Source organism: Myiozetetes cayanensis, unplaced genomic scaffold (genome assembly GCF_022539395.1).
Source record: "Myiozetetes cayanensis isolate MyiCay16 unplaced genomic scaffold, myiCay2020 scf13, whole genome shotgun sequence".
Classification (NCBI taxonomy): Eukaryota; Metazoa; Chordata; class Aves; order Passeriformes; family Tyrannidae; genus Myiozetetes; species Myiozetetes cayanensis.
In genome coordinates, this window is record NW_026086937.1 from 14,551,826 (window position 1) to 14,570,379 (window position 18,554).

Genomic DNA, 18,554 nt, shown 5'->3' on the forward strand with positions numbered 1-18,554 from the left:
AACTATCCACTGTTTAATACAAAAAGCAACATTTGTGATGCTTTTGAATGTAATGGAAAACGTAACTGGTTTAACCTATGGCGTCACTTTTTTTCCCCCTAATCTATATGCAATAGGTAACCTCGCTGAAGTTTTGTCTGCTTCTGAAGTTCCCCTTTCAGTCTTGACATGAGATGGATACCCTAAAGGATTTTGGAGAACTCATCAGAAAGTTTATGAGACAAATAACACCTATAGAAAGTCCATCTAATATGAAACAGGTTAAAAAAAAATCAAAATATGGGAAAAACCTACCAGGGATCTTGAGCTACAACAGAACCTAAGGGCCCCAGCAAGAACAAGTCATGACATGTGTAACTTGAGAACAACAGAGTCTGTAGCCAAGGCTCTTTGCCACACCTCAACACACACAGGAACCATAAAGCCAGCAGAAACAAGGGAGTTCACATGCCTGGAAACAGACCATGAAAACCACACAAGGATTCTAGGCACCATACAGAAATGACCTTTGCAGTCCCTTTGCAGATCTAGATTGAAATGTTAATGGATCGGTGCTTCCTTGTCAAAAATGCACAAAAAGCAAAGCACTTGTAAAAGAGCCATGTTTTCACTGATATTCTGAAAAACCTACCATAATGACTTGTGCACCAGCTTGCTTCTTGCAAGTGCCCTGTCTTTGGGACAGAAACTACATCAAGGGGTTTTGGCTCTGGGACATTGAAGACCCTTATCCAGAAAGAACAGCCTGGAGTCTGCCGGTCCACAGTTTACAGGCCTCCAATTCAATTATCTTCTAACCCTGACACCTCCTAACCACTAATGCATAACTGATCAATGTGTATTAACTGAGAAAGGGATGTTTCTAGGTTTCCACAAAAGATTGTTTGTGTACATTGAACAGCTTGGTTTTTTCAAGGCAATCATTTCTAATTTATCTCCCTCCTTCAACAGGGAAAAAGAATAGTCTTTTAAAAAAAGAAATTTTGTTAAGTTTTGCCCGCTCTGTATCCAGTGCAATCTCACAAAATCTACTTCAAATTCACTAATTTATCAGCATTTTTTATTTAGAATCAAAGCAGTACACTCCCTGTCCTTTTAGATATGCAAAGATTTTCCATCTAAACAATTTGTCATCAGGAAAATTTGGTTTTGTCCAGTGATTTCTCTACTGGGCAGTGAAGATAGAAGTTACACCCTGAGGCCTTCACCCCTCCAAGGCTGCAGCCTCACAGCAGGACCTCTGTGTATCCTTCTTTAGTCTTGCAGCCTCCAGTTTTCCCATTAAGAGTCATTTCTCACAAGTCCAGGTATCCAAACACCCTCCAGCCCCTTGTCAGCCCCTTGTCACATCCTTTAGCATACTCTTAACACCAGCCCAAAGCTCTTCCTTGTGCCTTTGACATCCTTTCTGCTAAAGCATCCCTCTGATCAGGGCATCTGTGTCTCCTCTCGTGCTCTGACCCCTTCAGGAGGCTTTAAACCTTTTTCCTGGTGGTGTTTTCCCTGCACGATGCCAAGGCCCTGCCCTGGCAGCAGTCCTGTCCTCCCTCCATGTCTAAAGCAGGGGCAGGAGCAGCCAGGAAAAAATACAAGGGCAGGAAATGGAGCTGAAGAGGAAGCAGATTGGCACCTGTAGTCACCACTGTGCTGGAGGAGGGAGTGGGTGTGAGAAAGGACCCCAAGACCCAGCCCTCCCCCATCCCACGTGAAGGGGCCATTGTGAGAAGTTGGTCTGTCAGCAGAGCAGCCTTTCCCTCCCAAGGCCTGCATAGACCATGCCCCAGGGAGCCAGCAGCCTGCCTTCCCCTCAGCCTGGCTCCACACACCTCTGCAGGTGCTTTTGGCACAGGTCTTTCTGCCACAGTTCCCTCGCTTGAGAACTCAGCTGAGAACTCGGTTGCCTCCCTGATACCCACTCAAGGGAGCAGCTACAGCCTTCTCTCTGCCTGGAGGCTCCTGAAACAGTTTCCCCACCACAGTACGAGGCACCAGTGGCAACATGTCACCCATCACCCTTCTGCCTTCCTCCTGCACGCTGGTCAGAGACCAGAGTTTTCTCTTTGCACTCAGCTGCACTTTCTCTGTATCTCCTTTTTACCCAGTACCACCACTTTCTTCCAGAGGAACCACAATAAATTCCCATCCTTCTCTCCACCAGGTAACAATTGAGAGCTTAAACAGAATATATTTATGTTTTAACATTATATTTCTGTGGCAGAAAAGAAAGATTCCAACATCCACCTTAGATCTCCCACTTCTCCAGATTTATCTTTGTTTCTGCCAGAGTTTCAAGTGTGAAACTCTGAAACATTGTGGTCCACTTAATTTTCCCCATATATTTCTCCAGGATGACATTAGATAGCTTCAAGCTCTACTTGCTTTTGAGCTCAGTAGATACTTTAACCAGTGTTCAGCTGGAGCTAGCCTGGAATATGGTTCTATCACACTGGAAAAGGAAGGTGACTTTGGGTTGACTTAGACTACAGATGAATCTGGGATTCCTCTAACTTCATTTGATAGAAAATGTATTCAGGAAATTGCCTAGGCTCCGTTTCCTAAATAATTACTAAATGCAACCACCAATAGCATTTCTTCAGCACTCTCCACCAGCTCTTCTTTAGGATTAGTGGCTTTTAATTGGCTCAAGGCAAGTAACTGCTGCCTCTCCTCCTGCTATCCAGCTGCATTTAAATGAGCCACCTCTTACCAGTGTGGAGCTACTGCCAGGGGGATGTTGGCAGTTTGAGCACAAGGGGACTTCGTAGCAATCACCTGCCCGTCAGGACATGCTGGACATGGGTTGAACCATCCCATAAAGGTAATCCTGGAGGGGAAGAAACTGGCAACCCAGGTTTCACCCTGTATGCAGATTAGTGATCTCACACATGCCTGCCTGTTAGCCTGGGGTGCTTCAAAACACAAGGTAGGCAGAGGCACCTGAAACAAACACAGCTGTGATAGTGATGTCAGTTCTGGAGATGGCACTGTCAGCTAATCAGGATATAAAAGTAATCCTTCCTGTCTTGGCAGACAGCATCCAGTTTTTACCAGTAAGCAAATTCGCCAACTCTTAAACATCCACTTTTGCCAAGTCCTTAGTCACCAGGCTTCTAAAGGGCTTCAAGAATTCCTCAATGGTGCCAAGTCTTCTCTTGGACATGATATGCTAATTTATGCTGTCTGATGTACAAGCAGCTAACTGTGATAAGGAATTCATTAAAGAACTGAAAAAATAATGAAGCAGAATAAAGTATTGGAGGATCTGGAGCAATCCCCACCAGTAGATGACCTGTCGTGAAGAAGACATTCCCATTGCTGGCAACCAATGGGGTCGTAAAAAAGGACAAATTATCAACACTGTGACTGCTCACTGTTGTCATTTGTCTTCCAGTCTTGCTCATTGCCTGTGTTAAGAAAAGCTCTCCAGAACTGGCTGATGAGGCTGCTCTTCTATTTTCATCTGAAGGGATGAAATGCTGTCTGGTTTAGTGGGTGCAACCCTGAGCTGTCCTGCCAAGTGCCAATGATAGACTTGGATACAACAAGTTTGCTCAACAGCAAACTGGATCAGTCGGAGGGAGTGTTATCTCAGGTAATATTGTCTGCCTCTCTAGAAAGCTTCTTCCAAGAGCTTCTTATATCTCCTGCACCCACTAATATCCTGAGACAGACTGGAAAACCTCTGAGCCTATCTCCACAAATGCCTCTGTGGTTTATGGGAAAGAATGCCCAGACCCTCCAATTTATAGATGTCGCTTCAAGTTCTTTCCCTGTAAATCCTCTTTCCAGATGGTAATAAATAAGGACCAATTCTAATTCTTCCCTTCATCTTTTTATTTGTTACACATCAGGAGAAATTTAACAAGATTTTCCAAACAGAAAAAAAGAACAAAATAGGAACTCTTTGTAATTATAACCCTCAGGATGCAACTATCTGAAAAGCATCTTCCAGGGTAGCGATTAACCAAACGAAGAGGAAAGCAAAATCTGAAGACATGGAAAAAGGAATTCACATACAGAAGCAATCTTACAGAATAACTCTTCTCTGCATCGGCCATTTCCTACCGAGGAATGGCACAGAGCTGGTAGGGATGTGGCTTCATCGTGCCCCCAAAAACAAACTTGGTGTTTACTTCCTTCACGCCTTCTGGAAGGGTGAATGTGAATGCCTGTAGCAGGGTGGAAAAGACAATAAAGAGCTCCATCCTTGCCAACAGCTCCCCCATGCACACACGCTGCCCTGTGAAGAGACACAAAAGCAATCAGCCAAAGCATTTCTATCATACCTCCCTCCCTAATCTGCTCCTTTGCTTGTTTTCTGCAGACCTTGTCCTTTCCTCTTAACTTTGTCATTTCATGATTCAGAACTGAAAGGCTGCTCGTCTTTCCACAGGAAGTTTTGGTCTATATTTACAGCAGGCAGGAAGCCATTAGAGAAATGATTACCAGGGTGACATAGTTTCCATTTACACTCTTCCTAGCTCCATGGATTTTCCTGCTACTACTTTGATAACTGGATCTCTTCTCCAAGAAAAGCTGGCTCTGTCTCCCAGGAAAAACTTTCCCATGTGTCATTCCCTCTCTTCCTATCTTTTCTGCATACAGTCAGACCTCTCCCTTCTTGGAGATCTTTAGAGCAGTGCAATGTGTGTGTACACTCTTTTGTGGGTGCCTTTTGATTTATTTTGGGAATGAATGGATCTTGAGTTGTTATCGCAAGGAGTAAATAAATCCCTGTTCAGTGCACATACCTATTGAGAACGGTAAGAATGCTTCTCTGTTCACAAAGTTTCCATCTTTATCCAGAAAGTGGCCTGGGTTGAACTGATCAGGTGTCTCCCATTTTCCAGGATCAGACAGAACAGAATCGATATTTGCCACAATTATGGTGTTCTAGAAAAAAAAAGGAGCAGTGGTACCAACAGAAATTATGACCTTAGACTCTACTAATATTTAGGACAAAGTGCACCTTTCCTTGTGAAAGACCACCCATAGAGACAATCATAGCTTAGGGACACTGCTAGGATGCACAGGATACAAGAGTTCATGTCCCTAATCAGGATAACCCTCAAAAGCCTTTCTGAAATCATTTCATGGACTTAAATCAAAGATATTCAAATACACAGCACATTTGTACCTTTGGAACATGATATCCCAGCAGCTCCGTGTCCTTCACACTCTCTCTGGGAAGTGCAATTAAGACTATATTGCTGTATCGCTGGATCTCATGAACTACAGCATTGGTATAGGGCAACTTCTTTCTGTCCTCATAGCAAAATACATGGGAACAACCAAGGACAGCATCCAGCTCCTTCTGAACTTTCTCTAAGGAGGAATATTCAGCTTTAAATATACAACAAACAATTTATAAACTCTGCATTTGTAATTTTTCCTATTGCTTTTTACAGTCACAATGGCATCCAACAAGACGAAAAAGATATTTTGTAAGAAAGAATGCCTTCAACTTCCCATACAGATGACCTGAGTAAAATTTGACATTGAGGTAGGTTCTTTATAGGTGTCATACCCAAATAATACTTTATAAAGAACAGTAAGCAGATCAAGTCATTCTATAAGAATATGTAGCTTCCTGTTCCGTTTACTGCTCTGAGGTAATTTCTAAAAATATTTTTATTAATATTTATTTTTACAAGCAGCAAGTCAACTGGAAAAAATATTACTTGTGTATTAGGAGAGCAGTTTACTAATTGGTCAAGGCTTCTTCTTCACTCAGAAGCACATAGATATTGCTTGACATTACAGGTGGCCTAACTGCTATTCTGTAATTACATGCCTTTGGAAGCACTCACACAATTAGTTAATTAATTAAATTAATTTTTCTCAAGGAATTCTTTTCTTTTTTACTTTTAATATGAGCTGAAATGACAATTTCTGATTAATATTCTGTTAATACTACAGCCTTTGTAATTGCAATTTGAATCGCTCAAGGAAACTTAAGAATGTTTTAATATATCCTCAGAGGGTGAAAGATCATGTGAAAATTCAGCACGTGCAATCCAGTCTCAAATTTGGGGTCTTTTGAAGCAGTGTTAGGTAACAGATATTGGAGATTCTTTCTCCTTTACAATTCCACCATTTTCTACTTACTAGGCCCCTGCTGTGCCTGATCCCAAGCTTAAACTCTCAAATGTGAGGCTGTTGAAGCGATTCATATACCTTCTAATCCTTTCTATCCCATACATTCTGACTCTACCTTTTCACTCCTTTTACACTGCCAACCTGTATCTTTCTTCTCTGAATATCATTATTAAAAGCACACATTTTCAAGATACTCGCCCCAATATATTATAATATCTATTTATATATAGATATCTGTGTTTGAAGTTCAAAGCTCAATGCAATAACCACATATATTAGAAACATTGCACTGTATTTTAGTTCTTTCTGCTGCAAGAAGTAAGGAGCAAACCAAAGAAGAGCAGGCACAGATTTAAAAGGATGACCTGAAGACACCACCTTGTCCTCAGTGAAAGTCTAATCGTTCTTGTCTGTGGAGAGGCAATGGAACAGTTTCTCTCATCTGAGACTAAACTCCTCCATCTAATTAAATTAAGCTCGTCTTGCATTCTGTCTAGATCTCTGGAAAACAAAACCTGAAATGACTGGCCTGTATATTAGAAAGGGTACATCCAGAAACAGATACATTCAGTTCACCTGACTTATACTTGTATAATTGCTAACGAGTTGGAGACCTCTTTGGATGTGCTTACCTTGAACGTCAGGATAAACCACCATAAAGAGCAATGCCCAGCATAAAGTGGTGGCTGTAGTTTCTGTACCTGCTATAAAGAGGTCAAAAATAGCCTGAATCAAATTTTCTTCATCATAAGTAGCATCAGCATCTCCTTTAGTCTGCAGATATGAATTGAAAAGAAAGTTATGGCACACAAAAAAGAACTAATCCACCTCACAGGAATATTTACTGATGCTACCCAAAAAATCCCCACCTCCCTTCCCCCACAAACGAAAAAAACAAGCATGCACAAAGAAACCAAGAAAACCAAACCAAACCAAACCAAACCAAACCACACAAAACAACCACAAAATGGTTAGAAAATAAAATATTCTGCATGTAAGGAAACCATTTTCCAGTATTCTCCAATACACTTGTCAATTTATCTTATCCATATACACATCTTATTCTTCAGCCAGGGCACAATTACTACCAGACATACTTTCGACTCCTGCTGCAAACCTCAACATAACTGTCATTTCTAGTTGTAACTTAACCATATGCAGATCTTTGCTATTATCTACCTGAAAATTAACTTACTTTATTACTTCCTCCGCCTGCTACCATCACTTACTGTCAGGCTTTTTCATTCATCTACGTATAAGATTTTCTATGGAGAAATGGTATACTTCTATATTTGTATTAGATATCATTATAATGAAAGGAAGACTTACAATCGCTTGTTGTTAGTGGAGTGTGAGAGGAGTTCAGAGATACTCACTTTATCTATCTCAGCCAAATAGTAATCGATGAAATCTTGATTTTCATCTGGTTTTCTTTTTTCTTTGTGGCTTTCAACTTCCTTTGCTAAAAGAGCTTTCACAAAATCTAAGCTGGACTTAGCCTTTTTAAATGGTGCTAGGAAATGTCTTGCAAGCCAGGGAAATATTTCATATACCTATAAAATAGATAGTTTAGATATGTGATATTACCTATAAATATGTGGTATTTAGCAAACTAAATTTCAATCCTATACAGGCTTCTGCATAGTGGGAAAAAGCAAATGAAAGACTGATGACTGAATCTTCCCCATTAGATTGAAAGGATTGTGCCCATCCCATGTTTTATTAAAGCCTTTCTAAATCCCATTTTTCTCTTGAGCAGAATTTCTCTCAGTTTTATACTATAACATGATATTCGTTACATATATGTACACTATAAGATTATACAAGTGTGATGTACAAAAAACAAACTAAATTCCTCTGTACCCCAATTCTTTGAATGGCTCCACTATCCAAATCTGTCTTTATTTTCTCATGGCAGAATACTGAATGCATGAAGATTTTACTCAGATGTGCCTTTTTGTAGATAGAAGCAAATATATCACACCCATGTGATATGTAAAACAATTTAATGGTGTGGAAACACTGAGCTGTGTGGATTCCCTCCTGCTTATTCATTGTTCTAAACATACTCATACTCTTGTCCTTATACTGTTACAAAACCAAATCTCAGCAGATAAGAAATAATCATGCAAGACCATGAAAAAGCAATACGAGTTCCAGCAAGTTCTGCAGAAGCAGCTGCCTCATACATGGCTAAATTGTCTTTTTGACTATACACAGTACTGTGGTTTCCATTCATAAACGGTTCATGATAAAACTGCCCCTGTTCCAGCCCATCTGTGCCACTGCTTTGGCAGCTGCAGTCACAGCTGCACACAAGAACAAGAATGAATGTTTCTCTCCAGTGGACCAAACCACTGAATTCTGGTAAGGACGTGCAGAGATGGGACAGGTGTTGCTGCCAAAAGCTATAGGGGAAAACTACCATGAGACAATTTCATGGCATGTTACCTTTGCACAAAACACTTGCTCTACTTCAGTTTCCATGAAGTTAGTTAGCAGTAGTGAAGGAAGTAGTAAAGACCCATATTACTCTTGACATTAGTTGACAGCCATATCATACCAGAATGAAGAAAGCCACTTTGTCAGACAGAAATTAAGATAAGTCTATTTCTGAGCTTTTCAGGTGTTTGGAAATGTATTTTACTACTGAGTTTCAGGGATTGTTTCAAACACCACAGTTGTACAGGTAGTGCTTATGCAAGCAAGTCCTTTGTACGTCTCCCAGACATGTAACAAACCTTTGTGTTTCCATCCCTGTCCCCCAGACACAGGAAATGTCTGTCCTAGGATGAAACATAAGCATTTGAAACCAGTTGTGAACGAGGCATCTGCAAGTACTGTTCTGATGCGTCCTCCAGCAATTCCAGGTGCACTAGTTATAGAAGTAACAATCAAGTTGCCTTTTTCATTGTCTATCTACAGAAATCAATCAAACAAACAAACAAAACTAATTTTCCTCACATGAAAAGAGATGCTGTTCACAAATGCTATTATGGTGTCAATGGATTCAATCAAGTGGTGGAAATTTTCATCCTCTGTGGAGAAGCGATGTCCAAAAATCATAGAACAAATCACATTTGCGACAGTATGAACAACAGGCATAGTCGGGTCCAGAGGTTTTCCTGTAAACACAATGAACTGCAGTCACTATTAACACTTAACTCTTCCTGCTTTTCCCACTGACAGGAGAACTGATAACATTTTGTAAACATCTCTGACATAATTAGTTCACTGGAGGGCAAATCGTACTTTGTTGGTAAGAGGTCTGAGCCAAAAAGTAACTTCAGAAACCTAAAACACACTGATGGTTAAAAAAAGGCAACACTGCTGGTGAGAATGGAATTAGTAGCAATAATTACAAAAATGCCCAGATTGCACTGAACCTTGGCATCAGTAGATCTCATGTTTGGCAATAACCAGGGTACCAAAATGGTCAGCTGAGACATTAAATACTCCGAAGAATTAAGAACCACCTTCTATTCTTTGTTCATAGGATAGAATATTTGAGCCTCCTACCTATGGACTCACCCTGTTATTCAGCAGCACAACCTGAACAAACTCCCTGTCTTACTGAGAAGCTTCACCACAAGCCATGGGACTTGAGCTTTTTCCAGTGCAGTTACCAGAGCAGAGCACAGGGTCGTGCAGCCTTGATCAAAGCCTTTCATATTTTAGGCTTTGTTTTCCTTTTCTGCAAGGGGATCTGGGGTGTTGTGACACTGATTTTGTTCCTGTTTGCTGTTACCCTGATGCTGTTGCCATGAGTAATGTAAAGCTGACTCAGAAGTAGTAGTACTGACAGATAGGCACCAGTACATATATCATAGAATCATAGAATCATAGAATTAACTGGGTTGGAAGAGACCTCCGAGATCATCAAGTCCAACCCTCAATCCAACCCCACTGTGATTACCAGATCATGGCACTCAGTGCCACATCCAGCCTCATCTTAAAAACCTCCAGGGATAGAGAATCCACCACCTCTGGGCAGGCCATTCCAATGCCTGATCACTGCCTCTGTAAAGAACTTCTTTCTAACATCCAAACTAAACCTCCCCTGACAGAGCTTAAGCCCATGCCTTCTTGTCCTACTGCTGATTGCCTGGGAGAAGGGACTGACCCCCACCTGGCTACAACCTCCTTTTCAGGGAGTTGTAGAGAGTGCTGAGATCACCCCTGAGCCTCCTCTTCTCCAGACTAAACAACCCCAGCTCCCTCAGCCTCTCCTCACAGGACTTGTGCTCGAGTCCCTTCACCAGCCTGGTTGCTCTTCTCTGGACCCGCTCCAGCACCTCAATATCCTTCCTGACCTGAGGGGCCCAGAGCTGAACACAATGCTCAAGGTGTGGCCTCACCAGTGCTGAGTACAGGGGAAGGATCACTTTCCTCATCCTCCTGCCACACTGTTCCTGATGCAGGCCAGGATGCCATTGGCCTTCTTGGCCACCTGGGCACACTGCTGGCTCATGTTCAGCTTCCTGTCAATCAGCACCCCCGGATCCCTTTCTGCCTGGCTGCTCTCCAGCCACTCTGTGCCCAGCCTGTAGCGCTGCAGGGGTTGTTGTGGCCAAAGGGCAGGACCCAGCACTTGGCCTTGTTGAACTTCATCCTGTTGGAATCAGCCCAACTCTCCAGCCTATCCAGCCCCTCTGCAGAGCCCTCCTGCCTTCCAGCACGTTGACACTCCCTCACAACTTGGTGTCATCTGCAAATTTACTGATGATGGACTCAATCCCGTCATCTAAATCATCGGTAAAGATGTTAAACAGGACTGGGCCCAGCACTGATCCCTGGGGGACATCACTAGTGACCGGTCACCAGCTGGATGCAGCCCCGTTCACCAGCACTCTCTGGGCCCGGCCCTCCAGCCAGTTCTTAACCCAGCACAGAGTGCCCTGTCCAAGCCATGGGCTGCAGTTTTTTCAGGAGTATATTATGGGAGACAGCCTGAAAGGCTTTGCTGAAGTCCAGATAGACACATCCACAGCCTTCCCCTCATTACCAGGCGGGTCACCTGATCACAAAAGGAGATCAGGTTGGTCAGACAGGACCTACCCCTCCTAAACCTGTGCTGGCTGCTCTGATCCCTTGTCCATCCTGTAGGTGCTGTGTGATCGCACTCAGGATGATCTGCTCCATAACCCTGCCAGGCACTGAGGTCAGGCTGACAGGCCTGTAGTTTCCCAGGTCCTCCTTGCATCCCTTTTTGTAGATTGGTGTGGCATTCCCCAACTTCCAATCATCTGGGACCTCCCCAGAGAGCCAGGACTGTTGGTAAATGATGGAGTGCGGCTTGGCAAGCTCTTCTGCCAGCTCCTTCATCACCCTAGGAGCCACCCCTTCAATCTTTCCTACCCTGCCTATCCTTTCTGAAGAGCTTGTAGCCATCCATGGCAGCACTCCAGTCATGCGAGTCATCCCACCACGTTTCTGTGATGGCGAATATGTCGTAGTTTTCCTGCTGCATGATGGCTTCCAGCTCCTCCTGCTTGTTGCCCATGCTGCATACATTAGTGTGCACTTCAGCTGGGCTACTGATTTTACTCTTAATTCTGGCTTTTCATCCTTGGGCTTCTCTTTGGAGAGCCTGGATTCAATCTCTTCCCCCTTCAAACCTGGTTTAAAGCCCTCCTGATGAGCCCCGCTAACTTATGAGCTACAGTCCTTTTGCCCCTCCTAGATACATAAAGCCCATCTGATTTAAGAAGACTGGGTACTATGGAGTTTGCCCCATGGTCAAAAAAACCAAAATTTTGACAGTGGTACCAATCCTTTAGCCACCTATTGATAAGGTAGGCTTTCCTACTCTTCTCCTCATTCATCTCCTCATTCATTCCAGCAAGTACAGGAACTGAGGCAAATACTACCTGTGCGTCTGTCCCATGAACTGATCTACCCAGTGCCTTGAAATCCTTTTGGATTGCCCTGGCACTTCTTCTATTAATATATCACTACCAGCCTGGATTACCAACAGTGGATAGTAATCTGAGGTTCCAATTAGCTCCACAAGTCTCTTACCAATGTCCCTACCCTGGCTCCAGGAAGACAGCAAACCTCCCTGTGGGATGGGTCTGGTTGACATATAGGGCCCTCAGTTCCCCTCAGAAGCGAGTCACCTACTACAACTACCCTTCTTTTTTTTCTTATAGCTGTAGTTGTAACCCAGCTGGTAGACAGGGTACAACCTGCAGACAGATTTTCCTCTTGCCTGGCCTCTGCTTGACTTTCTGAGTCTAGGTCTCATATCTGTTCTTCAAGGGCACCCAGGGAGGTGATGGGGGTCAAGAGGGTGTTCTTTTACCTCTCCAAACAGGGACCTGTTTCCATTCCCCCCCATCCACTCAGTTTGCTCCATCTGCCTGACAGCAGGAGGAGCAGGGCCTCACTATCTCCTGCTGGACTTCCTTGGGGGTCCACCGGTCCATTTCCCTTTCACTTTCCCTAATGCTTCTCAGCCTCTCTACCTCTTCCTTGAGCTCTGCTACCATGCACAGCAAATCATTCACCTGCTCGCATCGCACAGAGGTGCCTCTCACAATGTCCTCTGGCACTGCTGCCAGGGTCAAACAGTCTGCGCAGCCAGAGACCTGAATGGCTGCATCCTTCTTGGAGGGTTCTGTCTGTGTCAACACACTCCTAGTGGTAACAGGAGCGACGACTTTCCTTTTTTTAGAACCCATTACTGACTTTCGTTGAAATGTGAAAAAATGTGAAAAAAATGTGAAAAAATGTGAAAAAATGTGAAAAAATGGGAAAAAAATATGTGAAAAAATGTGAAAAAATATGTGAAAAAAATATGAGAAAAAATGTGAAAAAATATGTAAAAAAAATGTGAAAAACCGACTCACCTGAGTCAGTTCCCGAGGAGCAGCCAAGCCCAGGCAGAAATCAGCCAGTAGCTCTCTTTCAGGCTCTTGTATAACCTTCTCGAGCACCAGCTAAGGAGCCTGTCCCACCCCTCTCACACCTGAGTTGGTTCGCGAGGAGCAACCAAGCCCAGACAGGAATCCTGTACATATATACCAGTATATGGAACCAGACAGGAGATTCCAGTTCTAAGCTCATGCTGTGGGGTTTCACACTCCTGCAGGTCGCATGATACAGACCTTTGAGACTCAGCTCTGCATATGCACTTTAAATCCATTGTTGTAATCAAATAGTTAGAAAAGCTAATGCTAACCCATTCTTCAGCAAAATCACCCACTGCACAGACTGACCTGCCCGCCAAGTCACATACCATTGGTTTTCTGTAAATATTCCACCAAATGACAGGCCTCCTCTTGTAGCCGATACTCCTGGCTTTTCCTCCCTACTCCCATTTTCCTCATTGTTGCAAGTCCAAAACGCCTCTGCTGCTTCCAGAGATGGCCATTAGAGAACATAACACCTAGGATCATAATGAAGTAATGTTGTCAATACCTTATAAATTAATGAATTGATACTGTTCATACATCCAAGGAGATGCCCTTTTATTCTGTTTTTTCAATTTTTTGCCAACATTCCTCTTTCCTTTCTTCTTGCAGTTTAGCCATCTATCTCCTGTATAGAAACTCTTACATTACTTCTATAGTGCCATTACTGTTCCAACAGAATCAGAAATAAAACTGTTTCAGAAAACTGGTGAGAATAATAGACTTTTTTCCCCACTGTAAATTGAGGACATTGAGGCTTCTAAATTAATTTCCAAAACTAGGGTTAGAACCAACACATGAAAGAAATTCTGAGAATTATAATTACCATTTCCATGTGACATAAAGGTGATAGAAACCTCCTGTGGGCCTTCCAGCAACATCTTCAGCATGGACAGTCAGACCTTCCTTCACTGCCTGAAACCCTTGCAGGACAACTACAGGACTGTTGGAAACCCATAACGTGAAGATATTACCATAACTTTTGGCCATCTGAAGAACAAAGCAGCATCAGAACAACATGGGTGAGGACCAGTACATTTACACCAAAGAAAATTAACCAGATGCCCCAAGGGTGACTGACCTTGAGAAGAGAGCAGCAAATCTGTTCTTACATATTATACAGTTTGAAGTCAGGTTTCTATCTGAAGTCTCCCTTACTAAAGATCAAGATGGTTCTAAAATGTCAGCACACATTGCCAAAGTCTGTAATGCTGTTTTATCCCATCTTACAATTCCAACTCATTGTAGATGGTCTCTTACATCTTCACCATTTATTACCAGAAAGCATTAGCTCATGAGTTTGACACGAAGCATCTACAGATTCCTCTCTGTGTATCAAGAGTAGCACAAGCAGCCAAGAGGGTGAGTGATGCAGGAATCACCCTCCCCTTTCCAGCTCAGCTGTGACAGCCTTGTCTTCACCTGCTGTGCATGCAGAAGTCACTGGAAGTGGGCAGGACAGTCCTTCCCTGGCTGGTGAATCAGGAATTAGAAAAGTAGCAAGTCTCTGAGGCAGAATAGGCTGGGAAGAGTGGGGTATTACCAAAACAGCCCAAGAAATTCCGGACTAAAGGAGTACAAAATTTTGCTGCTTTGGAGCAAACAAGTGGGAACAGGTATGCACGCTGAGTAAAAATGCATGTGCACATGCTTGAGCATTTGCATGTAATTTAATTTTTATTAGGACTACTTCAAGTCTTTTGAAATCTTGGGATGAACTACTCCTCAGGTTTGGAGGATCAGATATAGAAGAAGAGGCAGCAGACAGGCACTGGCTATTATTTTGTGTTGCACAATAATACTGCTTTGACTCGAAATATGCAGCTCAAGAGAACTTGCAAGACGTGGAAGAACCAGGGAAAAGGAAGGTTGAGAATAGAAAGGGAAAGTGAGGTGCTATTACTTATGCATATAAATGTTCAATATTTAATATATATGTATGAGGAATATAAAACAATATGATACAAACGTTAGAAATGCTACACATTACAAGTGGATTTCGAAAAGGGCTTGAGCATAGGCACACAATGAATTAGTTCAGTCACTTAAAAGCTCAGCCATGCTCAGCAGACTGAAGTCTCTTGTGAAAATCTGACCAAATTGTATGTCAAAAAAATATTGATTCTAAGATATTTCAAAAAATCTGTTGCATAAGTATAAAAACCCTCATCCTTTCTATACTGAAAACACATATGCCCTCCATAGCTATTTCATGGAATACTTAGAAATTGACAGTGCAACAACAGAGATACAAAAGGCTGCAGAGAATGAAAGACTCTGCTTTAAAATGTATCTTCTTCCTACATGTAAGGCAGGACTATTTGCATCAGTATGGTTTTGTTCATAAGCACATAAGGTTTGAGTTGGATGTTTCATTGTAAGTGCAAATTTTCATACCAAGAAACAGATATTTTAATCATCTCCACCTCTTTTCACATTTATGCAATTTAGAGCAAATCCCTCCCTAGCATTCAAAATAAGACTACGTTAAACACATTTTCTTCTCCCTCAGCTTATGAGTCAATTTATTAATTGCCAGAAAATACGTACTTTTTTAAGGTGCTCATGGTGAATTTTGAAGTTCATCTGCAACAGGTTTCCAAAGAAGGGGTATGGAGTTGGTCCAGGAGGAAGTCGTCTTCGCATCCATTGCACTTTCAGGAACTGTATAGAGCAGCAGAGACACCACAAAAAATACCAGCACCGCACTTACTGTTACCATTTCCCTTCTGATTTACACAGCAACCTTGTCTCTGGACAGCTGCTGTGTAGACAGAGAATAGATCCACTATATCTTGCTTTGCTGGTACCTCCCCTAAAAAGTGACAAAGATGTTGAAACTTCTGTGCCTCTCTATCACTTTATCCCTTTATCTTTATCCTCTTTATCACTTTAACTCTCCACCCCAGAGAATTAATTGTTATTATTTTCAAGTGTATATGACATCGCTCCATTATATTGCAGCTACAAATCTGTCAATCAGTGTTTCTTCAAGGGATGCAAAATGTAGTTGTCTTATTTACTTCTTTGTGCCATGACAGCTGCTGTGAAAAAAATCTCTGCCCGCAATTCTGGTTTCATACAAAACCTCTTGCAAGAACAGAGAAATTTAAAAAATTCCCACGAGTTTTCACACCCAAGGATGGTGGGACTAATGAAAGTTCAGGCTGATCAGTAGCCATCAAATGCACCAACCATGTGCATCGCTCCTTCACTTGCCCATATTATTGTTTGATTCTGATGTTCTCTGCTATTCCTTTCATATTTTGGTTTTCCTTATGGTCTGTAGTGCAAGGTCTTTGACCAAACCTCCTAATTTTGTGCCTGGGGCACATAAAACAAAAAAGACTCAATTTCATCATTGGGTAACAGGAGTTTGATGGTTATAATGGTGTAACACCCAGGTGTCCACACTCTGTGTTCAGCTGCACAGGTAAGTGGGGCTGCACGGTCTTCATGACAAAGCAGAAAGCATCATTTCTTCCTCCTCCTCCAGCTGCCTCTCTGCTAATCCCACTGAATTGCTTGCAGCAGGAGTAAACATGCACAGCTACCTCTTGGAGCTTCTTTCACAAGCACTCTCAGCAAATCCAGCTCTGCAAAGTGGGACATTCCAGACAATACAGCTTTGGCACTTGCATAGGAACAGCACTAGCTTAGACTCGGCTCATCTGACTTACACAGGAGCACGTGGCATTCTGGGAAGTCACCTAGATGGTCTTGCTGCTCACATGCCAAACTTATGGAGCTGGCACAGCCAAAGATGAAAGTTGTGAGGTGTGAAGCAAGTTGATTTACCCCAGAAGTGAGGCAGAGAGAACATTTGCCCAATGTTGCTGGCCAGCAATTGAACTGAGAGCTGGCATCGAACTGAAGAACTGAGTTACTTACTTCAGAGGCTGCTTCTATGACTTATAGTTCCTTCACTGGTGTTGTGCTTTCTCTATCTCAAACTGCTGCCAACTCTGAATTCGGTATTTCCCAAAGGCTCCTTGAGAGAGGGCACTCACAGCCCCCGAGGCTTGCCTGCCCTGGCACTTGCAGTCCCATCTGGCCCCTGCACGGTCCTGGCTGGCTACTCTGCATCTCCCCTGCCTCTCCAGACTTACTCTGACTTTTCCACACAAATTAACCACATTCTGGTGACTGTACCTTGCAGCCTAGATGTGAACTGCTTGCTTTAAAAAGGCAGCTGCCAAACAGCTTTGCCGAGGCTTTGGAAGAGACGCTAAAGGGAATACAAATTGCTTTCCTCCCCACACAAGATGGTTCTGGAGGACCGGCAAGAGGGAAGCCTGGTAAGATGAGATGAATTCAGTTCTCACCTTCCATGAGTCAATTTATTAATTGCCAGAAAATACGTACTTTTTTAAGGTGCTCATGGTGAATTTTGAAGTTCATCTGCAATAGGTTTCCAAAGAAGGGGTATGGAGTTGGTCCAGGAGGAAGTCGTCTTCGCATCCATTGCACTTTCAGGAACTGTATAAGCAGCAGAGACACCACAAAAAATACCAGCACCGCACTTACTGTTACCATTTCCCTTCTGATTTACACAGCAACCTTGTCTCTGGACAGCTGCTGTGTAGGCAGAGGATAGATCCACTTTATCTTGTTTTGCTGGTACCTCCCTAAAAAGTGACAAAGATGTTGAAACTTCTGTGCCTCTCTATCACTTTATCACTTTATATTTGTCCTCTTTATCACTTTATCCTCTTTATCCCTTTAATTCCCCACCCCAGAGATTTAATTGTTCTTATTTTCAAGCTTATATGACATCACTCCATTATATTTGAGCTATAAATCTGTCAATCAGTGTTTCTTCAAGGGATGCAAAATGTAGGTCACAGCTGCTGTGACAAAAATCTCTGCCCACAATTCTGGTTTCATACAAAACCTCTTGCAAACACAGAGAAATAAAAAAAAGGGTTTTCACATCCAAGGATGGTGGGGCTAATGAAAGTTCAGGCTGATCAGTAGCCATCAAATGAACCAACCATGTGCATCGCTCCTTCACTTGCCCATATTATTGTTTGATTCTGATGTTCTCTGCTATTCCTTTCATATTTTGGTTTTCCTTATGGTCTGTAGTGCAAGGTCTTTGACCAAACCTCCTAATTTTGTGCCTGGGGCACATAAAACAAAAAAGACTCAATTTCATCATTGGGTAACAGGAGTTTGATGGTTATAATGGCATAACACCCAGGTGTCCACACACTGTGGACAGTTCAGCTGCACAGGTAAGTGGGGCTGCACGATCTTCATGACAAAGCAGAAAGCATCATTTCTTCCTCCTCCTCCAGCTGCCTCTCTGCTAATCCCACTGAATTGCTTTCTGGTGTTGTGCTTTCTCTGTCTCAAACTGCTGCCAACTCTGAATTCGGTATTTCCCAAACTCTCCTTGAGAGGGCACTCACAGCCCCCGAGGCTTGCCTGCCCTGGCACTCGCAGTCCCATCTGGCCCCTGCACGGTCCTGGCTGGCTACTCTGCATCTCCCCTGCCTCTCCAGACTTACTCTGACTTTTCCACACAAATTAACCACA

The 18,554-nt window shown here is 42.8% G+C and overlaps 1 protein-coding gene across 1 annotated transcript; it reads right to left on the reverse strand.

The window, feature by feature from the left end:
* Positions 1-4,021: 4,021 nt before the first annotated feature.
* Positions 4,022-15,735, reverse strand: LOC126636200 (cytochrome P450 2J6-like). Its single transcript, XM_050308150.1, is given in 11 exon segments — positions 4,022-4,240; positions 4,752-4,893; positions 5,138-5,325; positions 6,732-6,873; positions 7,476-7,652; positions 9,064-9,224; positions 13,340-13,489; positions 13,840-13,879; positions 13,881-14,003; positions 15,564-15,683; positions 15,685-15,735. Coding segments are annotated over 11 exon segments (1,473 nt in total). The 3' UTR covers positions 4,022-4,061.
* Positions 15,736-18,554: the final 2,819 nt, after the last annotated feature.